Source organism: Anopheles arabiensis, chromosome 3 (assembly GCF_016920715.1).
Source record: "Anopheles arabiensis isolate DONGOLA chromosome 3, AaraD3, whole genome shotgun sequence".
NCBI lineage: Eukaryota > Metazoa > Arthropoda > Insecta > Diptera > Culicidae > Anopheles > Anopheles arabiensis.
The window spans coordinates 69,451,221-69,470,695 of NC_053518.1; the positions used below are offsets into that span (position 1 = coordinate 69,451,221).

General features: G+C 51.2%; 3 protein-coding genes across 9 annotated transcripts in view; 2 read left to right on the forward strand and 1 right to left on the reverse strand.

The window, feature by feature from the left end:
* Position 1: 1 nt before the first annotated feature.
* Positions 2–15,323, forward strand: LOC120904155 (phosphatidylinositol 4-phosphate 3-kinase C2 domain-containing subunit beta). 6 transcript variants are annotated; one of them, XM_040313955.1, is made up of 11 exons: positions 2–180; positions 1,534–2,095; positions 2,173–3,041; positions 4,982–5,515; positions 6,222–6,410; positions 6,490–9,205; positions 9,865–10,257; positions 10,328–10,528; positions 13,697–13,893; positions 13,972–14,216; positions 14,286–15,323. In XM_040313955.1, exons 2-11 carry the CDS (start codon positions 1,638–1,640, stop codon positions 14,463–14,465), a joined length of 5,982 nt encoding a protein of 1,993 aa, XP_040169889.1. In that variant the 5' UTR covers positions 2–180; positions 1,534–1,637; the 3' UTR covers positions 14,466–15,323. The 6 variants fall into 6 exon arrangements, with proteins under 6 accessions (XP_040169889.1, XP_040169892.1, XP_040169890.1 ...); XM_040313958.1 differs by having other exon boundaries at positions 62–167; XM_040313956.1 differs by lacking the exon at positions 2–180 and adding an exon at positions 197–325.
* On the reverse strand, positions 10,808–13,691 carry LOC120904157 (proline-rich protein 36-like). The gene is made up of 3 exons (XM_040313964.1): positions 12,695–13,691; positions 12,500–12,614; positions 10,808–12,416 (listed from the first exon to the last, which is right to left on the reverse strand). The coding sequence occupies exons 1-3, from the start codon at positions 12,779–12,781 to the stop codon at positions 10,861–10,863; spliced, it is 1,758 nt and encodes a 585-aa protein (XP_040169898.1). The 5' UTR covers positions 12,782–13,691; the 3' UTR covers positions 10,808–10,860.
* A 1,073-nt stretch (positions 15,324–16,396) lies between the features above and the next one.
* Positions 16,397–19,475, forward strand: part of LOC120904156 (cyclic AMP response element-binding protein A) — a 94,507-nt gene continuing 91,428 nt past the window's right edge. Inside the window, exon 1 of one of the 2 annotated variants that reach the window (XM_040313963.1) lies at positions 16,397–18,486. In XM_040313963.1, coding sequence (XP_040169897.1) covers positions 18,433–18,486 — 54 coding nt within the window. In that variant the 5' untranslated portion in view covers positions 16,397–18,432. The remainder of the gene's footprint in view (positions 18,487–19,475) is intronic. The other variant, XM_040313962.1, reaches the window with a different exon arrangement.

A 19,475-nucleotide genomic window follows, 5' to 3' on the forward strand; every position in this document is an offset into this window, starting at 1 on the left:
GCTGTGACACAGTTCGAGTACAGTCGCGAAATTTGTTCGTATGTTTTTTTTTGTGTAAATAGAAAAGTGCTCTTGGTGGTTGGTGTTGTTAAAACGGTTTGAAAATGCTGCAAATTACCCCCGAAACGAAGTCCCGGAAGCTTTAGCGGAACAGGCAAAACCAAAGGGCAGTGCAGAAAGGTAGCTGGAAGCTGGGCCGCCCGTGCTGGCAGCCGGAAATTGATCGTAATTGGGCGAGGCGTACCATTTGGCAAAGACGCATACGGACGGCAGCAGCAGCAATTGCTCCACGTCGATTTTTCGGTGCATCTGTGCATCATCAGTGGTGTGTGTTGAAACAAGCCGAAAAGCAAGACTGTTTTTCCACGTTCCGTGCCACGTTCCCGTGTCGTGCTGGAATTTTAAGGATTTTGCCCCCTTTTTTGTACATTCTCTGAAAAGCTGCAATACTTATTTCGCTCAAATGTACACACCTAAATTGATCCATGTTTTCTTCCCGCTTGAGTCATACGGGATGAGTGTTCCCTCCCGTAGCAGTGCCGGCTGGCCCGACTATTAATCACATTCATTCATGAAGGTTCGGGCCAGCGCCTACTTTTCTTTTCGTACGCCAACATACGGCCAACCTACTAATCGTGTACAGATGGTACACATTAACACCAATGTGAAGGAAAAGGGAGAACAAAAACTGGAGAGGGAACGGCACGCTCTTCTCGTACAAACAAATCCGCGGTTTGACCTCGCGTTCGGTTAAAAGGCCATCCAGCGCCTCCCGTCCTGTTCGTCTGTAATATGTGTGCATTTCAATTTGCAAAAGCAGCTGAAAAGAGAAGGAAAGAGTGCGCATTTCTTGTGTTCGCCTGCCAACGCACTCTTCGATTGCACTGGTCACTTGATTTGTTTGCTTTTCTGTGGCCGCGAAGTTGTTATGATTATAGCTTCAATCAGAATGTGGCATGGCGAATCGGCAGCAAAAACACGACCAGAAAATGCGTGTTCGTTTTTATTTTGTTTTGTTTTGCAAAAACCGTATCGATGTTGTTTTGCTATTTCTGTGCAAGAAAAATGAGTACGAAACTTGTTGGTTTGTTTACATCAGCCGCTTAGCAAGGGAAGAACGGGGGGAAAATTGGTTAGACCAGGGGAAAGAATTTGTTTCCGGTCGTGTTGGTGGTGGACGCATTACGTGCCCATGACGGGGCACTGCAATTCCTCGGCACACTTGTTGCAAGCCCTTTGAATGGCTTCTTGCTCGTCTTTTTCCGTCATTTTTTACTTTGCCGTCATTTCAACCATAAAACCGACGACGGGGCCTGCCGCGATAAGCAAAAGAAAACGAAGCACACACACAAGAAGCGGGAAGAATGCGAAAAGATAAACAAACCGCAGGAACGAGCTAATCAGTCGTTCTGCGGTGGAAATGAGTTTACAGTTTCTTTCTTGTTACGAAATATCGTCTATTGGTTTTTTTTATGTTTTTTTAAATCAATTAAATTACCGCTAATGTTTATCTTTCTTTTCTTCTATCTATAGATCACACTGCCAGAAGCATTACAAACACAAACAAACGCACACAGACATCACACATCACATCTACATTAACACACACACACACACGCACACACCCAATCACAACCATGGCAACGAATCCGAATGACCTGGAGTTTGAAAAGAAGTACCTGGCGGACATCGAGCGGGCCATGGCGCTGAGCCTGGAAACGCTCGAGCTGGAAAAGATACGGGCGAGGCAGCGCCAGATGACGCCGGAGCTGGCGAACGATCCGAAAGCCGTCTCGCAAACGCTCGAAGAGTACCGGGCCTACCTGCAGCGGCGGGTCGCGTGCGGCACGGGCAAGGTGGCGGCGGCACCGGCGTCAGGTGCAGGCACATCCGGCAGCACGCTGGAACCACCGCCCGGTCCGGGTGGTCCGGCAGTTCGGCGGCACAGTGACTCGCGCAACCCGGGCATACAGGGGCCGCCGGCGCGCGGAAAGGACGAAGCGGACCTGATATCGTTCAGTGCCGTACCGAAACCGCCCGACCCTAAGGAGGAGGCGCGCAACAATCTGAAGGAATTGGTGGAACAGATGCATCGGTATGTGGCGGTTGCGTTTTTCGCTGCGATTTTGAGCATTTTTTCTTCATTTCATACATTCTCTCTTCTCGTTTTAGTCTCAACACACAGGCACCACCAGCACAACCGCCCGTTGGACAGTACGAGCAGGGCTTTAAGACGCAGCGCAGCCTTAGCATGTCGGCCGCCAGCTACGGCTTCCACCAGGCGGCCTATCAACCGGTCGGCGTACCCGGGCAAGCCCACCTGCAGGGCCCGTACAATGCGGCCGCAATGCAGCTGGTACCGTACAGCAGCCAGGCTGCGAAACCGAAACCACTCACACCGGACGAGCTGCACCGGCTGTACAACAGCCCGCCGATGTACGCGGTGGCAACGGCCGGAGGCCCAGCGGCGATGGTAGTGCCACCGGCCTATCCCGGCACCGTCGCGTACGGTGGCGTGCCGGCATACGGCACGGTGCCAACGATGGCCAACTATGGACCGGCTCACCAAGCACCACTACCTCAACCATCGGCCGGTGCTGCACCCTTTGGGGTGGGTGGCACACCGGGCACTCCGCTCTACCCAGCACTGCAACAAACCACCGGAATGAATGGAACCACCGGCAGTACCACCTCCACCTCCTCCTCCACGGTTGCCAATCCGGAAACGGCCCTCGTGCACGTGCCAAAGCTGGGTGCTGCCGGGCGCTCCTACTCCCAACCGCAAGCCGTCCTGGCGAGCGCACTGAGACGCCAAGCGTCGCCGGCCAGGGGCGAGCAGCCGGCCGTCGTTATGCGCCCGAAAAGTGATCCAGCCAATGGGGGTGCAGGCCCTTCCCAGCAGCAGCGGCTCGGGACCAAGGGAACGGATCTGATCGATCTCGGCTTCGAGGACAATCCGCGCGTGTCGGTGCTGGAAGCGTTCGATCCGCTGCTGTGCGGTAATCGGTCGTCCAGCGGCAGCAGTGGCGATGACGATAAAGGTAAACGGGCGTATTGAACAAAACCGCACACACACATACATACACACTTTTTGCTCAAGCGCGCGTAGAGAATAATTAGAGAGAGAGAGAGAGAGAGTGAGAGAACGAGAGAGAAAAATGGTATCTTGACAATAAGATACAAGTGACAGGGAAGAGACAATAAGGCTTTTAGACCGTAAGATCGTTCGCGCACGTAGTTTAGACCCGCGCACTGCCCGTATTGCTAGAAATATGCACATTCTGTAAGGCTTTACGCGACTAGCCGCGCTCTCTTAGAGGTAAAGTGCAAACGAGAGCTACATTTAGCTCTGTTCTCTACTAAATTAGCTAGCTTTACAGTTTCGAACGCGAATGTGTAAGATATTGCGCACAAAAACAAACACAGCTTCACTCTAAATATCCCAGTCACGGCACCAAATTCCCCGGGACAGTAAATTTACAAATTACTAACTTTCCGAGTACGACAACAAACTCCGTCACACAAAAGGGGCGCTCTCTAGCGTTGCTTACATACATTCATAATTAGCCGACCACTCCAGCGGCTTATTATTAGACGCGCCACCCGTTCCGCACCCGCCGCTGGGCAATTCTGGAAGCAATTGCGCTTTTTTATCACGCTCGTTGTTTCCTCAAGCGGAGAGATTTAATTGCACAGACACACACTAGTCGTACTCGTCGGCTGTGGGAGTGTATGTGTGGGTTGGATAATGCTTTGTTTGGATTAGGAGTGCATCTACTCATTTCCGAATGAGTGTTAAATGCCATTCCTATGAAGTATATTTTCTTCAAATGTGCAATCGTTTATAGTTTGTCGAAAAGAACAAATATTTTTGCGATAATGCATCCCTTTTTAATTAAAATCAATAGGAGAATTTTCTTTTAAAATTCAAAACTACAGTAGAAAGGACCCTTTTGGCCCTTCTGTTTGTGTTTCACACAACAACAAAAATCCCAACCGCGCAATGCCTTTATCTTAGTATAATCTTATCAGTTAGGGAGTAACCGGGCTCGCGTACGCTTTGTCGCGCTTTGTGTGGTGTGGTCCGTGGGCCTCTAACACTAAAACGCAGAAACATAGTTTTATCCGATTTGAACCTTTTTTCGACGCGAAAAAAAACAGCCATACCGTACAAAGGGAAGGTGCGTTTCCGTTTTCCTGCAGTGCACTTCAAGTGTGTGTGTATCAGTGTCCTTAAGAAGAAATGTGTGCCTTTCAATGGAAACTATCAAGCGGAGCGGCGGGAAGGAGTGGTGGTAAGGTGGTTAGAGTTTGTAGGGACAAAAGAAAAGGAAAAAAAACAGGAGAGAAAAAGAGACACGTGTTCCGTAGACATAATAGTGCCCGCTGAGGAGGTTACCGCTCATTGGTGCTGTATAGACAAGTGCTCTGTTCTTATATTGCCAGTACTCGAACCGAAATTGATAAGGGCGGCGGCACAGCACACAGTATTCAGGGGGCCGCAGACGCGCATAGTCACGAACTTGACACACCTGCAACGGTGGCAACGTCCAAGGCCGGCAGCGTAGACAGAAGTAGATAGGTTTTGAGCTAGACAAGAAACACAAAAAAAAAATTGACGAAAAACGAACCACAAAACACGCAATAAAGCTAGTTTACTCTTACCTCACCTTACCTCTCCTGCTACGTCTTCTCCTGGAAAATCATGCTCTGGCCGTTGATGTTTTACTGTTCGAATGAAATTCCATGACACGCGTGTCTGTGAGTGCGAAGAAATGATGAAAATGTTGCGTGCTCGAAAGTCGTCCGTCGCGTCCAACGGTGGTGGTGGTGTTGGTAGAAAGTCAAAAGGTTTAAGCGTCGAAAGCGTTAGCGTTTAAGCGTTCATTCACTCTCCGCTGTGCACTTTGTTTCACCGTACACTAACGCAAACTCTCTCTCTCTCTCTCTCTCTATTCTTCTCTTCCCCATCAAACAACAGATGACACGGCGTCGACCTACTACGAAGATTACGATCCGTTCGACTACATCTACTCCGGCGGCACACAGTACTCCGATCCCGTGTACGACGCCGTCGTCAATCGCTCCCTGTCGGACAAAACGGGCACACCACTGTCACCGCCTGCGTCGCTGTACGGTGCGGTCGGTGTGCTGCCGCCACCGCCCGGTACACCCGGCGGCAGCTGTACGTACGGGTGGGTAAACGCACCGGTCGAAGCGTCCTCCAGCTCCTCCACCCAGTCACCGGTGGGCGGTGGAGATGGGGAGCCACCGCCACTGCCACCGCGCAACTCAACCGCCGCCGCCGCCGGGTACAGCCACACGATGCTGCGCGGCATTCCGGCGGGCCAGGCGGACGAGCAGTCGAACTACGAGATCATGCAGCGGAAGCTTGCCCCGGCCAGCGGCGTGGAGCGGCGGGCTACACCGTACAAGCTGTACGAGAACGTGGTGATTGCCAAGAGCTACGACAAGGAATTGATCGCTTTCTACAGCATGGTGAAGCAGTTGAGAGGTAGGTTTGCTGTTATTTTAATTATTTAATGTTGAATAGTGATGGGGAAAAAATGAAATTCTCGTCGGAATTGATTCCAGAATCAAGTGATGGGAAAAAATGAAATTCTCGTCGGAATTGATTCCAGAATCAGAATCGGCTCCGGAATTGGAATCGGCTCCGGAGTCGGAATCTGCTCTGAAATCGGAATCGACTCCGGAAACGGAATCGAGTCCGGAATCAGCTCTGGAATCGAGTCCGGAATCAGCTCCGGAATCGGCTCCGGTTTCGGCTCTGGAATCAGTTCCGGATTCGGCTCTGGAATCAGTTCCGAAATGAAATCCAGAAGCAGCTCCGAAGTCAACCGCAGAATTGGCTCCGGAATCGACTCCAAATTCGATCCGGAATCGGTTCCGGAAACGGTTCCGAATTCACAGCCCGAATCGACTCAGGAATCGGCTCCGGATTCAGATTCGGAATCAGCTCCGGAATCAGATCCGGAATCGACTCCGGAATCGACTACGGCATCAGCTTTGGAATCTACTCCGGAATCGTAATTGACTGCGGAATCGGAATCGACTCCGGAATCGGAATCGATTCCAGCATCGGAATCGGCTCCGAAATCGACTCCGAACACGGAATCGGAATCGAGTAGGTCCGATTCCGAGCTCCCACCGCTAATGCTGAAGCTTGTCCTTTAACTGTTTTCTCTCTTCTTTTTCTTCAGCCCAATATCGGCACGACGATGAAGCCACCAACGTGGGACATATCGTCGCAGCGGAGATCGAGAATCGGTACGTGGAGGGCACGAGCATCAAGCTGTTGGTGCATCCGGCCCTCGACTGCTTTGCCGGTGGGGAACAAACCAAGGGACAGATCGATGGCTACGGTCCACCGATACCATTTACCTGTGATAGTAAGTGCCGCTGCTCTCTTTGAATCATTAATCAACTCCTACTAACCGTGGCCTTCTATCCATTCCTCTCTCTCTCAAGTAACGACTACGGTAGAGCACGTGATTGCCCAGGTGTACTGTGCGCTTGAGGGCCAGATACGTAACACGGTGAGCGATTACGCGCTGAAAGCGATCGGCATACAGGAAATCCTGTGCGTGCGCTCGCGCCTCAACCAGCTCCAGTGCGTGCACGACAGCATCAAGCTCGAGCACGACGTGCAGCTGGGCTTTGTAGCGAAAACGGCGCGCACGATGCGGGTGATCGCCCGTACCGCCCAGGACGATGGGCGCGACGCGGACATGCGGCTGGAGCATCTGCTGCCGAAGGAAACGTCGCACGCGATCGGGTACGACGATCTGATGATACTGCTCGAGACGCTCGAGGCGGAAATCGACAAGCTGCAGTCGTCGGCGGACGATGGCCCATCGGGCCGCACCATACTGACCTGCTCCGGGGTGATACAGGCGGTGAAGGCGATCTGCAATCTGCTCGGCCCGCTCGATACGCTCGAAATTGCAAAGTCGATCGAGGATTTGAGGGCTTGCTGCGATCAGGGCCAGACGGTGTACAGCTACCGGGACAGTGTGGTGAGTGACGAAGCGTACAGCAACGGCAGTTTGGCGATCGTGTCGGAGAGTGGGGACTATGCGGAGGTGAAGCTGCGGCCGCGCACGGTCGCCGAGCAGATCCGCTACCGGTGCAACGAGGTGCGGCACGCCATCCAGAGCTTGCTGGAGATTTACGCGCAAGCGTTCCGGGTGAACTTTAGCGTGAACGTGCCGGAGTACAATGCGAACCCGATCTCGATCTGTAACATCTCGCAGGCGGTGATGGTGAACGTGTCGTGTCTGCACCGGCCCCCGCTGCACTGGCGGCACGACGAGTACAATCTGGGCGTGCAGATCTATCACGGCGCGCGGTACATTAGTGAGCCTTACGTGGTGCAGTGCTCGAACGAGCTGTCGGGGATTTATCCGCGGCTCACGTTCAACTCGTGGATCATGTTCCGCAATCCGGTGTGTACGTTGCCGCGCGAAGCTCGGCTCGTGGTGGTACTGTACGGGTGTGTGCGGGAACCGGTCGACGGTGGTGGTACGAGCGATGGAGGTGGAGCTTCAGGTGGATCCGGTGGTGGCGCGTCAGGAGGAGCAGCGCCGGGTGTGAACGATCCGGGTGGGTCGGAGGGGCGCATGACCAAGGTGGAGCTGGGCTGGAGCTCGCTGCAGTTTTTCGACTTTGAGCGCAAGATGGTACAGGGCTCGTATCTGCTGCCGATGTGGCCCCCGACGACGGATAAATTCTTCGGCCCGGCACCGTCCAAGGGCACGTACCCGATCGGGGGCAGCTTCCCGATACTGAGCATCGAGATACCGAGCTACGGTGGGGCGGTAGTGTTCCCCGAACCCATACGCAACCTGCCCCCGGTGGTGCAGCTCGACTTTGCCAGCCTCGACCGCAACCTGCAGCAGGAACTGATCGATACGGCCGAGCAGGGCTACTCGCCGGACAAGCTGGAGAAGCGCGAGGTGCTGTGGGAGAAGCGCCACTATCTGCATCGGTTCCCGCACGCCCTGCCGAAGATTCTGCACGCGGCCCACAGCTGGGACTACGCCTGTCTGTCCGATCTGCACGCGCTGATCAAATCCTGGACGGCGCTCAGTCCCGTGCAGGCGCTGGAGCTGCTGTTGCCGCGCTACCCGGACCTGGAGGTGCGCCGCCAGGCGGTGGAATGGATCGCCGCCATGCCGAACGACGAGTTCGTCGACTATCTGCCCCAGCTGCTGCAGGCCCTCAAGCACGACACGTACGAAGGGTCGCCGCTAGCGATGCTGCTGCTGCGCAAATCGCTCGAATCGCCCCGCATCGCGCACCATCTGTACTGGCTGCTGCTGCACAGCTTGCCGGGCGAAGCGCCCCAAAACATGATCGACGCACAGGAGACGGCCTGCGATGCGGTGCTGATGAATCAGGCCCGCTACCATCGGCGCAATCAGCTGATGCTGCGCGCGCTGCTAGCGATCTGCGGCGAGAAGCTAACGGGCCGCTTCCTCTCCCAGAACATGATGTGCAAGCGGCTGGGCGAGGTGGCACAGAGCGTGAAGCTGGCGAAGGATTCGCACCGGCTGCAGGTGCTGAAGCAGGGCCTGGAGTCGGTCAACCAGCTGCTGATCGATGGGCCGACCGTGCTGCCGCTCGAGCCGGGCGCCGAGGTGACGGGCGTGATCGTGCGCAGCTGCAACTACTTCAACTCGAACACGCTGCCGCTGAAGATCAACTTTGCCGGGCCGGACCGGGTGGTGGTGCCGGCCATCTTCAAGGCTGGGGACGACCTGCAGCAGGACGCACTGACCATCCAGATGGTGCGCATCATGGACAAGATGTGGTTGCGCGAGGGGCTCGACCTGAAGATGGTCACGTTCAACTGTGTGCCGACCGCGTACAAGAAGGGCATGATCGAGCTGGTGTCCGAGTCGGAAACGCTGCGCAAGATACAGGTCGAGTGGGGCGTGACCGGGTCGTTCAAGGACAAATCGATCGCGGAGTGGCTGGCGAAGCAGAACCCGAGCCAGCTCGAGTACCAGCGGGCGGTGGAGAACTTTACGCGCTCGTGCGCAGGGTACTCGGTCGCGACCTACATACTCGGCATTTGTGATAGGCATAACGATAACATTATGCTCAAAACGTCCGGACATTTGTTTCACATCGATTTCGGCAAGTTTCTCGGTGATGCGCAGATGTTCGGTAACTTTAAACGGTAAGTAGCAGAGACGTTCGATATCGTTCATATACAGGGGTTTTCAACTCACTTTCGAAATTGCTCATCATTATTCACCGCCTGCAAGATGTTTTTCAACAGCTGTCAAATGATATATTTGCATTACTGAGGTTTTTACAGTCACTCTCCAATCTGAACAGCATTTTTCACTGCTAGCAAGATGTTTTTCAACAGCTGTCACGTGTTTTATTTGCATCACAATAACATTTCAATTCTTACACATGATTTTCAAACACATCACAACAGTTTACAAGTCTAACTCCAGTATGTGTTTTGTTTAAAATCATGCGGAAGAACTGATAAATTATTGTGATGCAAATACAACATTTGATAGCTGTTGAAAAACATCTTGCAAGCAATGGAAACTGTTGTTGACATTCTAAATTGACTCGGAAAACCCTGTTTTATAAAATTTCAATTCCTACACATGATTTTCAACACGTCACAAACAACTGTCAAACTCAGTCCAGCTTGAGACGCGTTGAAAATCATGTGGAAGAACTAAACAATTATTGTGACGTAAATACAACATTTGATAGCTGGTTAAGGAAAACATTTCGTAAGCAATGAAAAATGTTGTAGAAATTGTCTCTGAAACCCCTGTAAGCCCCGCCTAACTCATTTCTGCTTTCTTCCAGTGATCGAACGCCATTCGTGCTGACGTCCGACATGGCGTATGTGATAAACGGTGGCGATCGCCCATCGGCCAAGTTCCACCAGTTCGTCGACCTGTGCTGCACCGCGTTCAACATCGTCCGGCGGCACAGCGATCTGCTGCTGCACATGTTCGCGCTGATGGCGACGTCCGGCATACCGGGCGTCACGGTCGAGGCGGTCAACTACGTGCGCAACGCGCTGCTGCCCGGCCAGTCGAACCCGGAGGCGGCGGCCACGTTTGCGAAGATGATACACATCTCGCTCAAGTCGTGGTTTACGCAGTTTAACTTCTTCCTGCACAACATTGCGCAGATGAAGTTTTCCGCCGAATCGGGCGACGGCGAGCTGCTGAGCTTTATACCGCGCGTTTACACGTAAGTTCGGGGTGTAATTCCAATTACCTTAAGACACTTTAAAGTTTTGTTTCGTTTCGTTGTACTAAAGGATGGCCCAGGACGGACGATTGAAGACGGTTTACGTGCACGGGTATCAGAAGCGATACGACCAGGAAAAGTATTACACGTACATTCTGCGGGTGGAGCGACAGCATCAGCCGGACGCCGCCTATCTGTTCCGCTCGTACAAAGAATTTTGCGAGTTTCACCAGAAGCTCTGCATGCACTTCCCGCTAGCCAAGCTGCATAGGTAAGTGTCGTACGTAAGCCTTAATCACTCGAACGCCGAAAAAAACGGGACAAACAGCGACCTGCGACAACGTTTGTTTTGGTTTTGATACAGTATCAGCATGTATCAGACAACAGACCAGATGATATCAGACAGGGCTTTTACTGATAATTCGATAAAAAGCGTTTAAGTATCTTGCTTATGACTCACACGTGGGTGAGTCAGTGTGTTGTGGTCGTTCTATAACACATGCAACCAAACGCTAATCACATAATTAATTAATCTAGTTACCAATTCCAATTCCAAGATAATGCTTCGCATCCTTTTTATTCGTCACACTCGCTCGTTACACTCTAAGCGGAAGTTTCCGACGCGTTTGAGTCACTGGCACGTGCCCTTGGTGGTGGAATTTGTTCTGCCGGTGCGACCTGCTGCCTGCCACTGCTTTCTAGCTGTGCGTGAGCCCGCTGGTTTCGCATGCCTCGAAGCGTCCGGGGCTGTGCGATCGGTTCGGGCAGGTTGCGCGGTGACGGCACAGCTGCCACCGGCTGCACCATGCCACTCCGCAGTGAGGCGGGAGCATTCCGTAGCACCTCGGGGTCGATCTGTGTTTGTGCGGCCACCGTTTGATTGATACTGGAGCGGTGCTTCTGCACAAAGTCCCAGTTGAAGTCATCGTCCGAGTCGGAATCGGATTCGTGGTCGTTTCCGTTCGTAATTTTCAAGGAAGTTTCTGGACGCGCCGGAGGTTCTTGCTTTCGTTCTGGCGGTGTGACAGGTGGTGAGGGTTCCGGAGCATCTTTCAGGGTAGTCGCTCGGATGGAGCGCGGTGGAGGGGTTGGGATCGCTGTGACTATTTCGTTGGAAAACTCAACCATGCTGGATGTGGCCTCGACAGGGATCTGTGGCGGTGGTGGAGCACGTTTCTTGAGGATTGACTTGGGCTGGGGAGGAGATGTTGGCGGTGGTGGGCTGGATGCGGCGGTGGTGACCTGTAGCACCGGTTTTCGCTGTGGTGGAGGTGATGGAGAGCTTGCAGATGATAGCGAACCAGTCGTGCTAGATCTCAGCGAGTCAGGTGGCGTAGAGTTGCGAAGCTTTACACGCTCAAATATCACGCCATCATCTTGCGGACTCTTCTCCGCAGGTTCTCGATTAGGTAGAGGAGATGATGTTTCAGGTCTTGCCGAGATGTTGGACCGTTCCGAACCAGGACTGATTGGTTTGCGAGCTTTCACTCGCTCGAAGATGGCTTCGAATGAGTCATAGATTGGTTCCTCGAACGGTTCCTCAGCAGCGAGCGGCACTATGTATTCGGGCTCTGTGCTAACTTCTCGTTTTACAGGACTCGGAGCATCCTCACGTAGTGGGAGCGAGTTACTGGAAGTCGTCCTCGGAACCGGCGTAATAGGCACTACGTGGATAGGTGATGATGCTCTTGGATACGGATCACTTAACACCTCCACCGATTGAGGTGATCGTAGCTCGTGCTGCTGCAGCACTTCTTGCTGTCTCTTTTCAAGTCCGTTTGCGTCCTCCAGGGAGTTGGCAAGGTTCATCAGCGACTTTGCCTTGGAAACTCCCTTTCTTACCGGTGGCTTCGGGGCGGCATAGTTCGGCTCGGGCGGCATCTCGTAGTCGTCAGCACTAAGCTGCTGCAAACGGTCGACTGGAGTGTGTGGTGCTATCTTATCACGGCTATCAGCTTCGGCGGCGACATTGGTCATTGAAACGGGCCTGCTGACGGAAGAGATTCCAGTCGGTATGATGGGTGCCGGTGCCGGTGGGGACGACCGGGCCGCTGTCACACGCGCCCGTACCGTGGAGGAGGAGGAGGCGGCAGAAGATATCGAGTTGGCGGTGGGACTGTTTGTAGACGTGGTGGGTAGATTGCCATTCGCACGCATTGCTGAGGGGGAAACAAAGTGGTCGAAATTTTGTAGACGTTGGCACAGAGAGGGAGAGCGTGGAGTCGTTTGCTAAGATACTTACTGGCACGGGCGATTGCTTGCGGAGGCGGTTCCCAGTAGGACGAACGAACTGGCTCGATAAAGTCCTCAAAGTGTGTGCTTTGGCGGTACACCCCAATTACTGTTCCCGCCGTTGCCTGTTGTTGGGCGTAGAATTTGGAACACTTCAGTAGTAAGAGTCACAAAGATTTCTTGGAATTTCGTCAACTACACCTACCTCCTTTCGGCGAATGTCTCTTTCCGGTGCCGGTGGCACACCATCGAAGGTTATCCTTCGCCGAAACCATTTCAACTTCAATCCCATTGTCCCTGAATGTTTGCTAGTGCTCTTGTGTGATGTCTTGTACTCTTTTCTCCAATGTCTGAAGAGATAGGCACCAATATCTGTAGGCACCTCTCGAACGCAATGACACTTTACGACTGAGAGTCTCAATCCGAAGTTCGTTCGACACGACTCTGCACTGTCTACAACGATTCTCCGCCCCGCAACTGGTAGATAATGGTATCACGGAGGAATGATACCACCATCTGTGACCCCTCTCCCTTCTCCTCCAGCACATGCGTTCCTGGAGAAGGTGTCGATTGTTACACGGTCGATCGTTTGGCGATATCTTATCACCGAATATTGTTTCAATGAAATAACCGACCACAACGAACGCCGGTGTGTGCGTGTGTGGTGTGCTGGTCGATACTAAACGGTGGTAGTAGATGCAAGGGAAATTCCATTGAAGCCAATCGGGCAAGGATAAGTTTTGTTTTGTGCGGCGACAGATTGGAAGCGTTTTATTTCCCGGATCAAAGAAATTCGGAGGGGACGAATGGAAAGATAGCGTGCAATTGTACCTGTAGGACCGATCATAGATTAATGCAGGAATTCGATTTCGTAGATTGTATACTGCAAACTAGTTTCCTAATCAATACGTGACGGCGAACTTGGACGAGATGATGCTTCTTGTTGAACGCTGATACTGTTTGTGTTACGAAATGCGAGGAACCCTCACAGTACTGAGGACTTTGTTGGGGTATTAAAACTACAGCAAGCTTAAACGCTGTGGAGGAGCCCACTTAATGTGGTGGTCGTTATCTTAATTGACAAGTGGGCTCTTTTGTTATTTGCCATATACCCGTATATACTCGTGGGGTTCTTTAGCGGCTTTTTTGTGTTTGTGTTTTTTGTTCTATTCTAATCCCATTTTTGCTATCGATTCTGTAAAAACAGCCTGCCCTCGGGCATCCATGTCGGGCGCTCGAACGTGAAGGTGGTCGCCGAACGTCGTCTTCCAGAGATACGCCAGTTTCTCATCTCGTTGTTCAACTCGGCGGATGAAATTGCACATTCCGATCTAGTTTACACCTTCTTCCATCCGCTGTTGCGCGACCAGCAGGAAGCAGACATCAGTTCGGCCAAGGTGAAAGGTAAGTCGGCAGATTGCAGGAAAGCTCCAAGAAGGACGCATTTTTATTCCGCAATACTTTTTTGCCTGTTTTGCGTAGGTATACCGGCAGCGATGGAGGACGGGCAGCCGCCCCAGGTCGGTGGAAAGATCAAGATTTCAATGCAGTACCACCGGGACACGCTGATCGTGATGATACACCATGTGGTCGCGCTGCCCAACACGCCCGGTGGCCAGCCGCCCAACACGTACGTGAAGGTGTACCTTAAGCCGGACAGCTCCAAGGCGACCAAGCGCAAAACCAAAGTGGTGCGGAAGAACTGCAACCCTAGCTTTATGGAAACGGTAAGCCGAACGTTGCCTGTCTAGCGTTATGCAGCGAGAGTTCACCCACAATCCCTTTTTAATTTGCAGTTGGAATATCGGCTACCGCTCGAGTTTATCCAGAAGAAGGTGCTGCAGGTGACGATCTGGTCGCACGACTCGCTGCAGGAGAATGCATTCCTCGGTGGCATTGAGCTGCCGCTTGCCGAAATAGATTTACGTCGCGAAACGATACAGTGGCACCAGCTCGGGTACCTAACGCGGGTTTAAACAAACAAACAAACAAACAAAAAAGGGACCGGGTTCGTCGTCTCGCACTGGACCAATGTATCACGTATCTAGGCGGGGGTTTCGTTTTTGCCCCCCTTCCTTCGCACTATCGTATTGCTACTATTGCTGTGCATTTGATTGTAATTGCTCTTATATGTTTTGATGTTGTGTTGATGCTCATTCGCTTAGCTTGTCACAGTATACTCAAAAAAAGCCGGGAAAGAAAGGAGAGAAAGAGAGTGAGACTAGCGAGTCGGTAACCAGGGTTGTGAAAGCAAATATTAACGAGCTGTGTAGTGAGACACGACAAGGGTGAATCATTTGATCGACACTCCAGCTGTATTCTCGTTACTGGTTTAGCTTCCTGCAATTAGGCACCATTACCACAACTTTACAATCATTTCACAACTCGCCTTTAGAGAACAGCGCTGCAATGCAAGCCTTTTCTTATTAGAGTCTTATCAACGCGTGATCAGAAGCAATAACTTTACTAATTGTGTTTAATTGTGTGCATTTTTCGTCCAAATCAAATAGGACGAGCCTGTGTGTTATACTGTGGGGTAGCGTTCGTTGCAAAACAAGATATGCACGCGCGTTTATGTAGTTTCGTGCTTTATTTTTTGTTGCTGTGCTTGCAACTTACCGCGCCTCGTTCACGTGTGCTCGGGCGTGGTGATCCATTAACAAGAGGATATTTTATTTATTATTGTATACTTGCACCTCGAACGAGCGAAACATGGGCTCGAAACGAAACACTCGCACCGTGGGTGTGTGTGCGTGTGTCCGTGACCTGATGTTGAATTCGTATCGAAGAAAGAAGATAAATGGAGAGAAAATATATCTATACTAAATCGAAAATTCTGCCACGAACGAACTCTCTGGCGCCCTGGTAGATGCAGCGAATGCGATTGGGCCGCGATGCGAAAGAAATTTAAGTGTTACGCGATACGGACGGATGTTCTTATCAATTTATATACACACAGCGTTGGCGAGGGTGAGAAATATTTCGCTCCCTATCGTATCTTGATGATCGTCCGGAGAGGTGTATTTGATTGCCGGCGAAGAGAGAGAAAAAAAGAGGAGTTGCTACATAACATCACCGAAGTGTAAGTACAGGAGCTCGTCTTGAAGAAGGTGATAAGGTGCTTTGGCTCAATTCACTGGATGGTCGGGAAGCACCCGGTCCTCCATGGCGCCATTAGGAGTGTTCAGGTGAGTTTGTTTTTGACAAGTTTTCTGTGCTACTGTTTTTCGTGTTTTCATTTGCATCTTTTTAATAGTTTATAATCAGAAGATTTTACTACCTTTTTGCAATTTTACTCATTTTGGATCAACGTTCAGAAACGTCCATAAATGAGAAATAATTCATGACCAATTCATTCGCATAGCGATAAAATACGATTATTTACTTTATGAATCACTTTTTCACTTTATGATTTCAAACATTTGTTACCCAACAATTTAAATAATTTAATGTGCGAATAGATTAGATACGTTTTAGTTCACCTAGTCAGTTTCAAATGATCAATCCGAATGTTATGTTGAACATTTTAATAGCAACCTGGCTAATTTTAGTCTTTAATTTTCCGAATGTCCATCATCCTTTCAACCGAACAATTAAACCAAAAGCTCCAACCATCTGATGCCGGGCATGAAACGTCAACCCTCGTCCAGCTTGAAGAGGTGTTCATTCAAGCCTTCAAACCGGCCCAACCATTCCCCATCCCTTTCCAATCGCACAACATATGCTACTGCCCTCCCCGCAGGAGTAAGCGAGAGCAAAAGCCGATATCAAACAACCGAGCGAGCGCTATATCGCCATCTGCCTCACTCCAACCGACACCGGTTAGGAGTAGAGTGTGCGAGCGGTGAGAGAGAGAGTGTGTGTAGGAAGAGAGTAGGAGGCAGCTAACTGTCAAACAGGGTATAGCTTTCGCTTCAAAATGAACGTTGGGTAATGAACTTTTTATTTCACCGAAAGCTGCGTTACCGAGCGGACGTACCCCGAACCCGGCGCGCATAACAAAATTTCCCCGTGCTTCTTGGTTCTTGGCTCTGGTATTTTGTTTTTGGGCTTTTCCGTTTCTTCCTGAGAGAAAGCGATTTAATTGTTTTCATCAAAAAAAAGTTTATAAAAAATTATCAAAAAACCGTTTAAGAATAGCTTGAATAGAAAATATTTAAAATAAAAACGTGTTGCAAGTGAGCATTAGAAAACAACGGTTAGCAAAAGTGTGAAGTGATCTAAAGAATTGTCACCGGAACCGGCATAGTTTCCCGCCGAAACGAAGAAAGTGTGCAGAAATATTGATAAGAGACCCCGGCACCGGCAAACCCCCTTTTCGTCGCTCTTGCAAAACCAAACATTTGCCCAACAGTAAAAAGAGAGTGTAGTGGGAAAATTACACTAACGGATTTTCCGACCCACTCCCATGCTGTGAGTGTCGCCGTGTATTTTGTGTGAGTGTGTGTGTTTGCGTTGGGATAGAGTGCAATAACAATCGTGTCTCCAATTTACCGGCGAAACGGGAAAGTGAACGAGGTGAAACGGGACTGAGCGAAGGAAAAACTGTCGGCGCTCCAAACACATATGGAAGCGTCCAAGCAGTTGAAAACTGCTCGGTTCCCTCGGTGGCGCTTTCGATGCGTTTGATGCTGCTGCTCTAGGGAAGGGCAAGAGCTAATCATTTGCTGCGTGCGGAGATAATCAACTTCCCGCTCTTCCTGCGTTTCTTTTTTTGATTTCGGGTGAACGCCAACCAACCCTCCCGTGGGCAGACGGCAGAGCCCGCGTCGCCCGTATGTCGCCCGCGCGTACTTATGCTGATAACTACTCCATTGGCAGCAACATAATCGTCTCCGCCGTACGCACAGAGTGTGTCTCGCTTCGTTGTTTTGTGTGTGGCCCAGCATAGCCAAACATACCACCACCATCATCATCTGCAACCGACAAAAGGGCCGAATTCATTATTCCCTATTCTGCGGAGTATAGCAACAAGTGGTTTACTGACTGCGAGGCACACAAACACACATCCTGGTGTGTGGAACTTAGCCACCGTTTCTCCAGTCCAGTGCCCAACTACCGTGTTGGATGATCGATTTCGGAAGGCATTTTGATGAGCTGTGCGAAGTAGCGTGCAGAAGTTTCACTATCCACCAAGAACGACCCTGAAAAATTGCCGACCTGCTGAATAGAAGAGTCGTGTGTACTGCTCGTCTCCTAGTGAGTGTGGGTCTGGAACGAGCGCAAAAGCGCAACATAATTAGAGCTAATTAGCACCGAACACAGCGTCTCTCTCGCTCTCGCTGTCTCTCGGTGCGATCAGTTACGCCCTACTGATCACGCAGTTCCGACCACAACGTCCGGCAAAGTGTGCTCTCCGATCGAGGCGATCCTTATTAGCGGGCAGTTCCTGAGGGATCTCTCCTGCGGTGTCTGTGTGTGTGGAAGTGCGTGTGACCGTTCAGTGTTCTCAAGTGACCCGGTGAGACGACAACCACGTGCTCGTGTGTGTATTCTCCGTGCATCTCTGTGTGTTTCTCAGTGCGTTCCATGTGTGTGGGTGTGTTTGTGTCGCTGTGTGTGTGTATACCCGGTGAGTGTGGTCAGGGTTGAGTTGGGTCCTCTGGTTGGCCCCAAGGTGGAATGTGTACCCAACAAGTACGTGAACCGGTCAGTGACAGTGCTTCTTCAATGAATTGGTGCGTGTGAGAGCCCTTCTTAATAATCGCTCAACGACATCCGCAAACGCCAGAGCGGTTTGTCCCGAAGTGCAGAATTTCTTGAAGATATTCGGGATTAAGCCCGAAGAAGAAAAAAACCAGCAAGAATCCGCGAATCTTCACCAAAGATCCGTGGTAGTGTTTGTGTGTTTGTAGTGGAATATCTCGCCACCTTTGCTTCTACTACCTTGCTACTGGGAGCAGTCGCCCAGCAACGGCCGTCAAGCTGGATTACCTAAACGCGATGGATTTCGACGACGGGGACCTGAAGGACATTTGGGACACCGATCTCGATGCGGTAAGTCGTCATGAAATCGTAAAACCAGATGTTTTTGTGCCATTGGAGTTCATCACTTTGAAGTTGTCCACTGCATTGGAGGAAGTTTTGGGGAAGATCTCGAGGCGACTAATGCAACAGAACTTCTTTCGATGCATTTCCTGTATTTGTTTCTTTCCTTCTCAAAAGTCGCGAATGACTAATGCACTCTCTCTCTCTCTCTATCGACTGTGAGCATTGAATATGCGTGTGGGTTTAGGGTCCCGCTGTGGGCGCCCGCTCGTGTACAAACCAATGTACTATGCATAATGCTGCATCAAAAAAAAAAAACACTATAAATAGCGTTGAATGGAAATATGCGTGTGCGTAGGGGGTTTGTCGCTGTTCTCACTTTCTTCTTGAAGCGGAGTTATCCACCTCCCCCCCCCGGTCCCCGCTCTTGGGTCCCGTAAAGTTTTGCCTGCTGCGGGTGTCAAGAGAGCAGAGCTGGACGGTTTAGAGATTAGAGAAGCCGGCCGGAAAAGGCCGCCACACAGCAGCAGCACATACACACACACGCTGCTGCTGGTAAAGTAATTGAAACACATGTGCACGATACTTGCTTCGGCCTGTTCCCGACACCCACCCGCCGGGGTTGGAGTTTTCAAGTCGTGGTGTCGTCGTCTGCGGCGCGGCACCAGACTGGATAGAGCGGCGGGCGTTTCGAGATAGACGATCGTAAAGTCGGCAGCGCGGCCAGTGCCAAGTGAGCACATGTGTTGTTCGATTTATGCTTTCCCGCTTCCCCCTCCCCTCCTCCCCTCCTCCCAGTGGAAATGGGTCACACACATGCACGCACACATGTGGTTTTGACGGTGCGCCCCTGGGCCAAAAGATTGATTTGGGACTTTCGATCGGAAACTAATCAATTTTTCGGGCGTTATTGTTTATTACTTCACTTCCGCTTCTCGTGGTCGGTCGCTTCCGAAGTGAAGTGAAAGTGACACCGCTTCTCCTTCCTTTCCTTTAAG

Bases quoted from the DNA above. Each gene is read 5' to 3' on its own strand.
- LOC120904157 (XM_040313964.1), bottom strand. From the start codon at position 12,781: ATGGGATTGAAGTTGAAATGGTTTCGGCGAAGGATAACCTTCGATGGT. The intron at 12,615-12,694 runs GTAGGTGTAGTT...GCCCAACAACAG, and splicing joins GAGACATTCGCCGAAAGGAG to GCAACGGCGGGAACAGTAAT. The intron at 12,417-12,499 runs GTAAGTATCTTA...TTTCCCCCTCAG, and splicing joins GCAAGCAATCGCCCGTGCCA to CAATGCGTGCGAATGGCAAT.
- LOC120904155 (XM_040313955.1), top strand. From the start codon at position 1,638: ATGGCAACGAATCCGAATGACCTGGAGTTTGAAAAGAAGTACCTGGCG. The intron at 9,206-9,864 runs GTAAGTAGCAGA...GCTTTCTTCCAG, and splicing joins ATGTTCGGTAACTTTAAACG to TGATCGAACGCCATTCGTGC. The intron at 14,217-14,285 runs GTAAGCCGAACG...TTTAATTTGCAG, and splicing joins ACCCTAGCTTTATGGAAACG to TTGGAATATCGGCTACCGCT.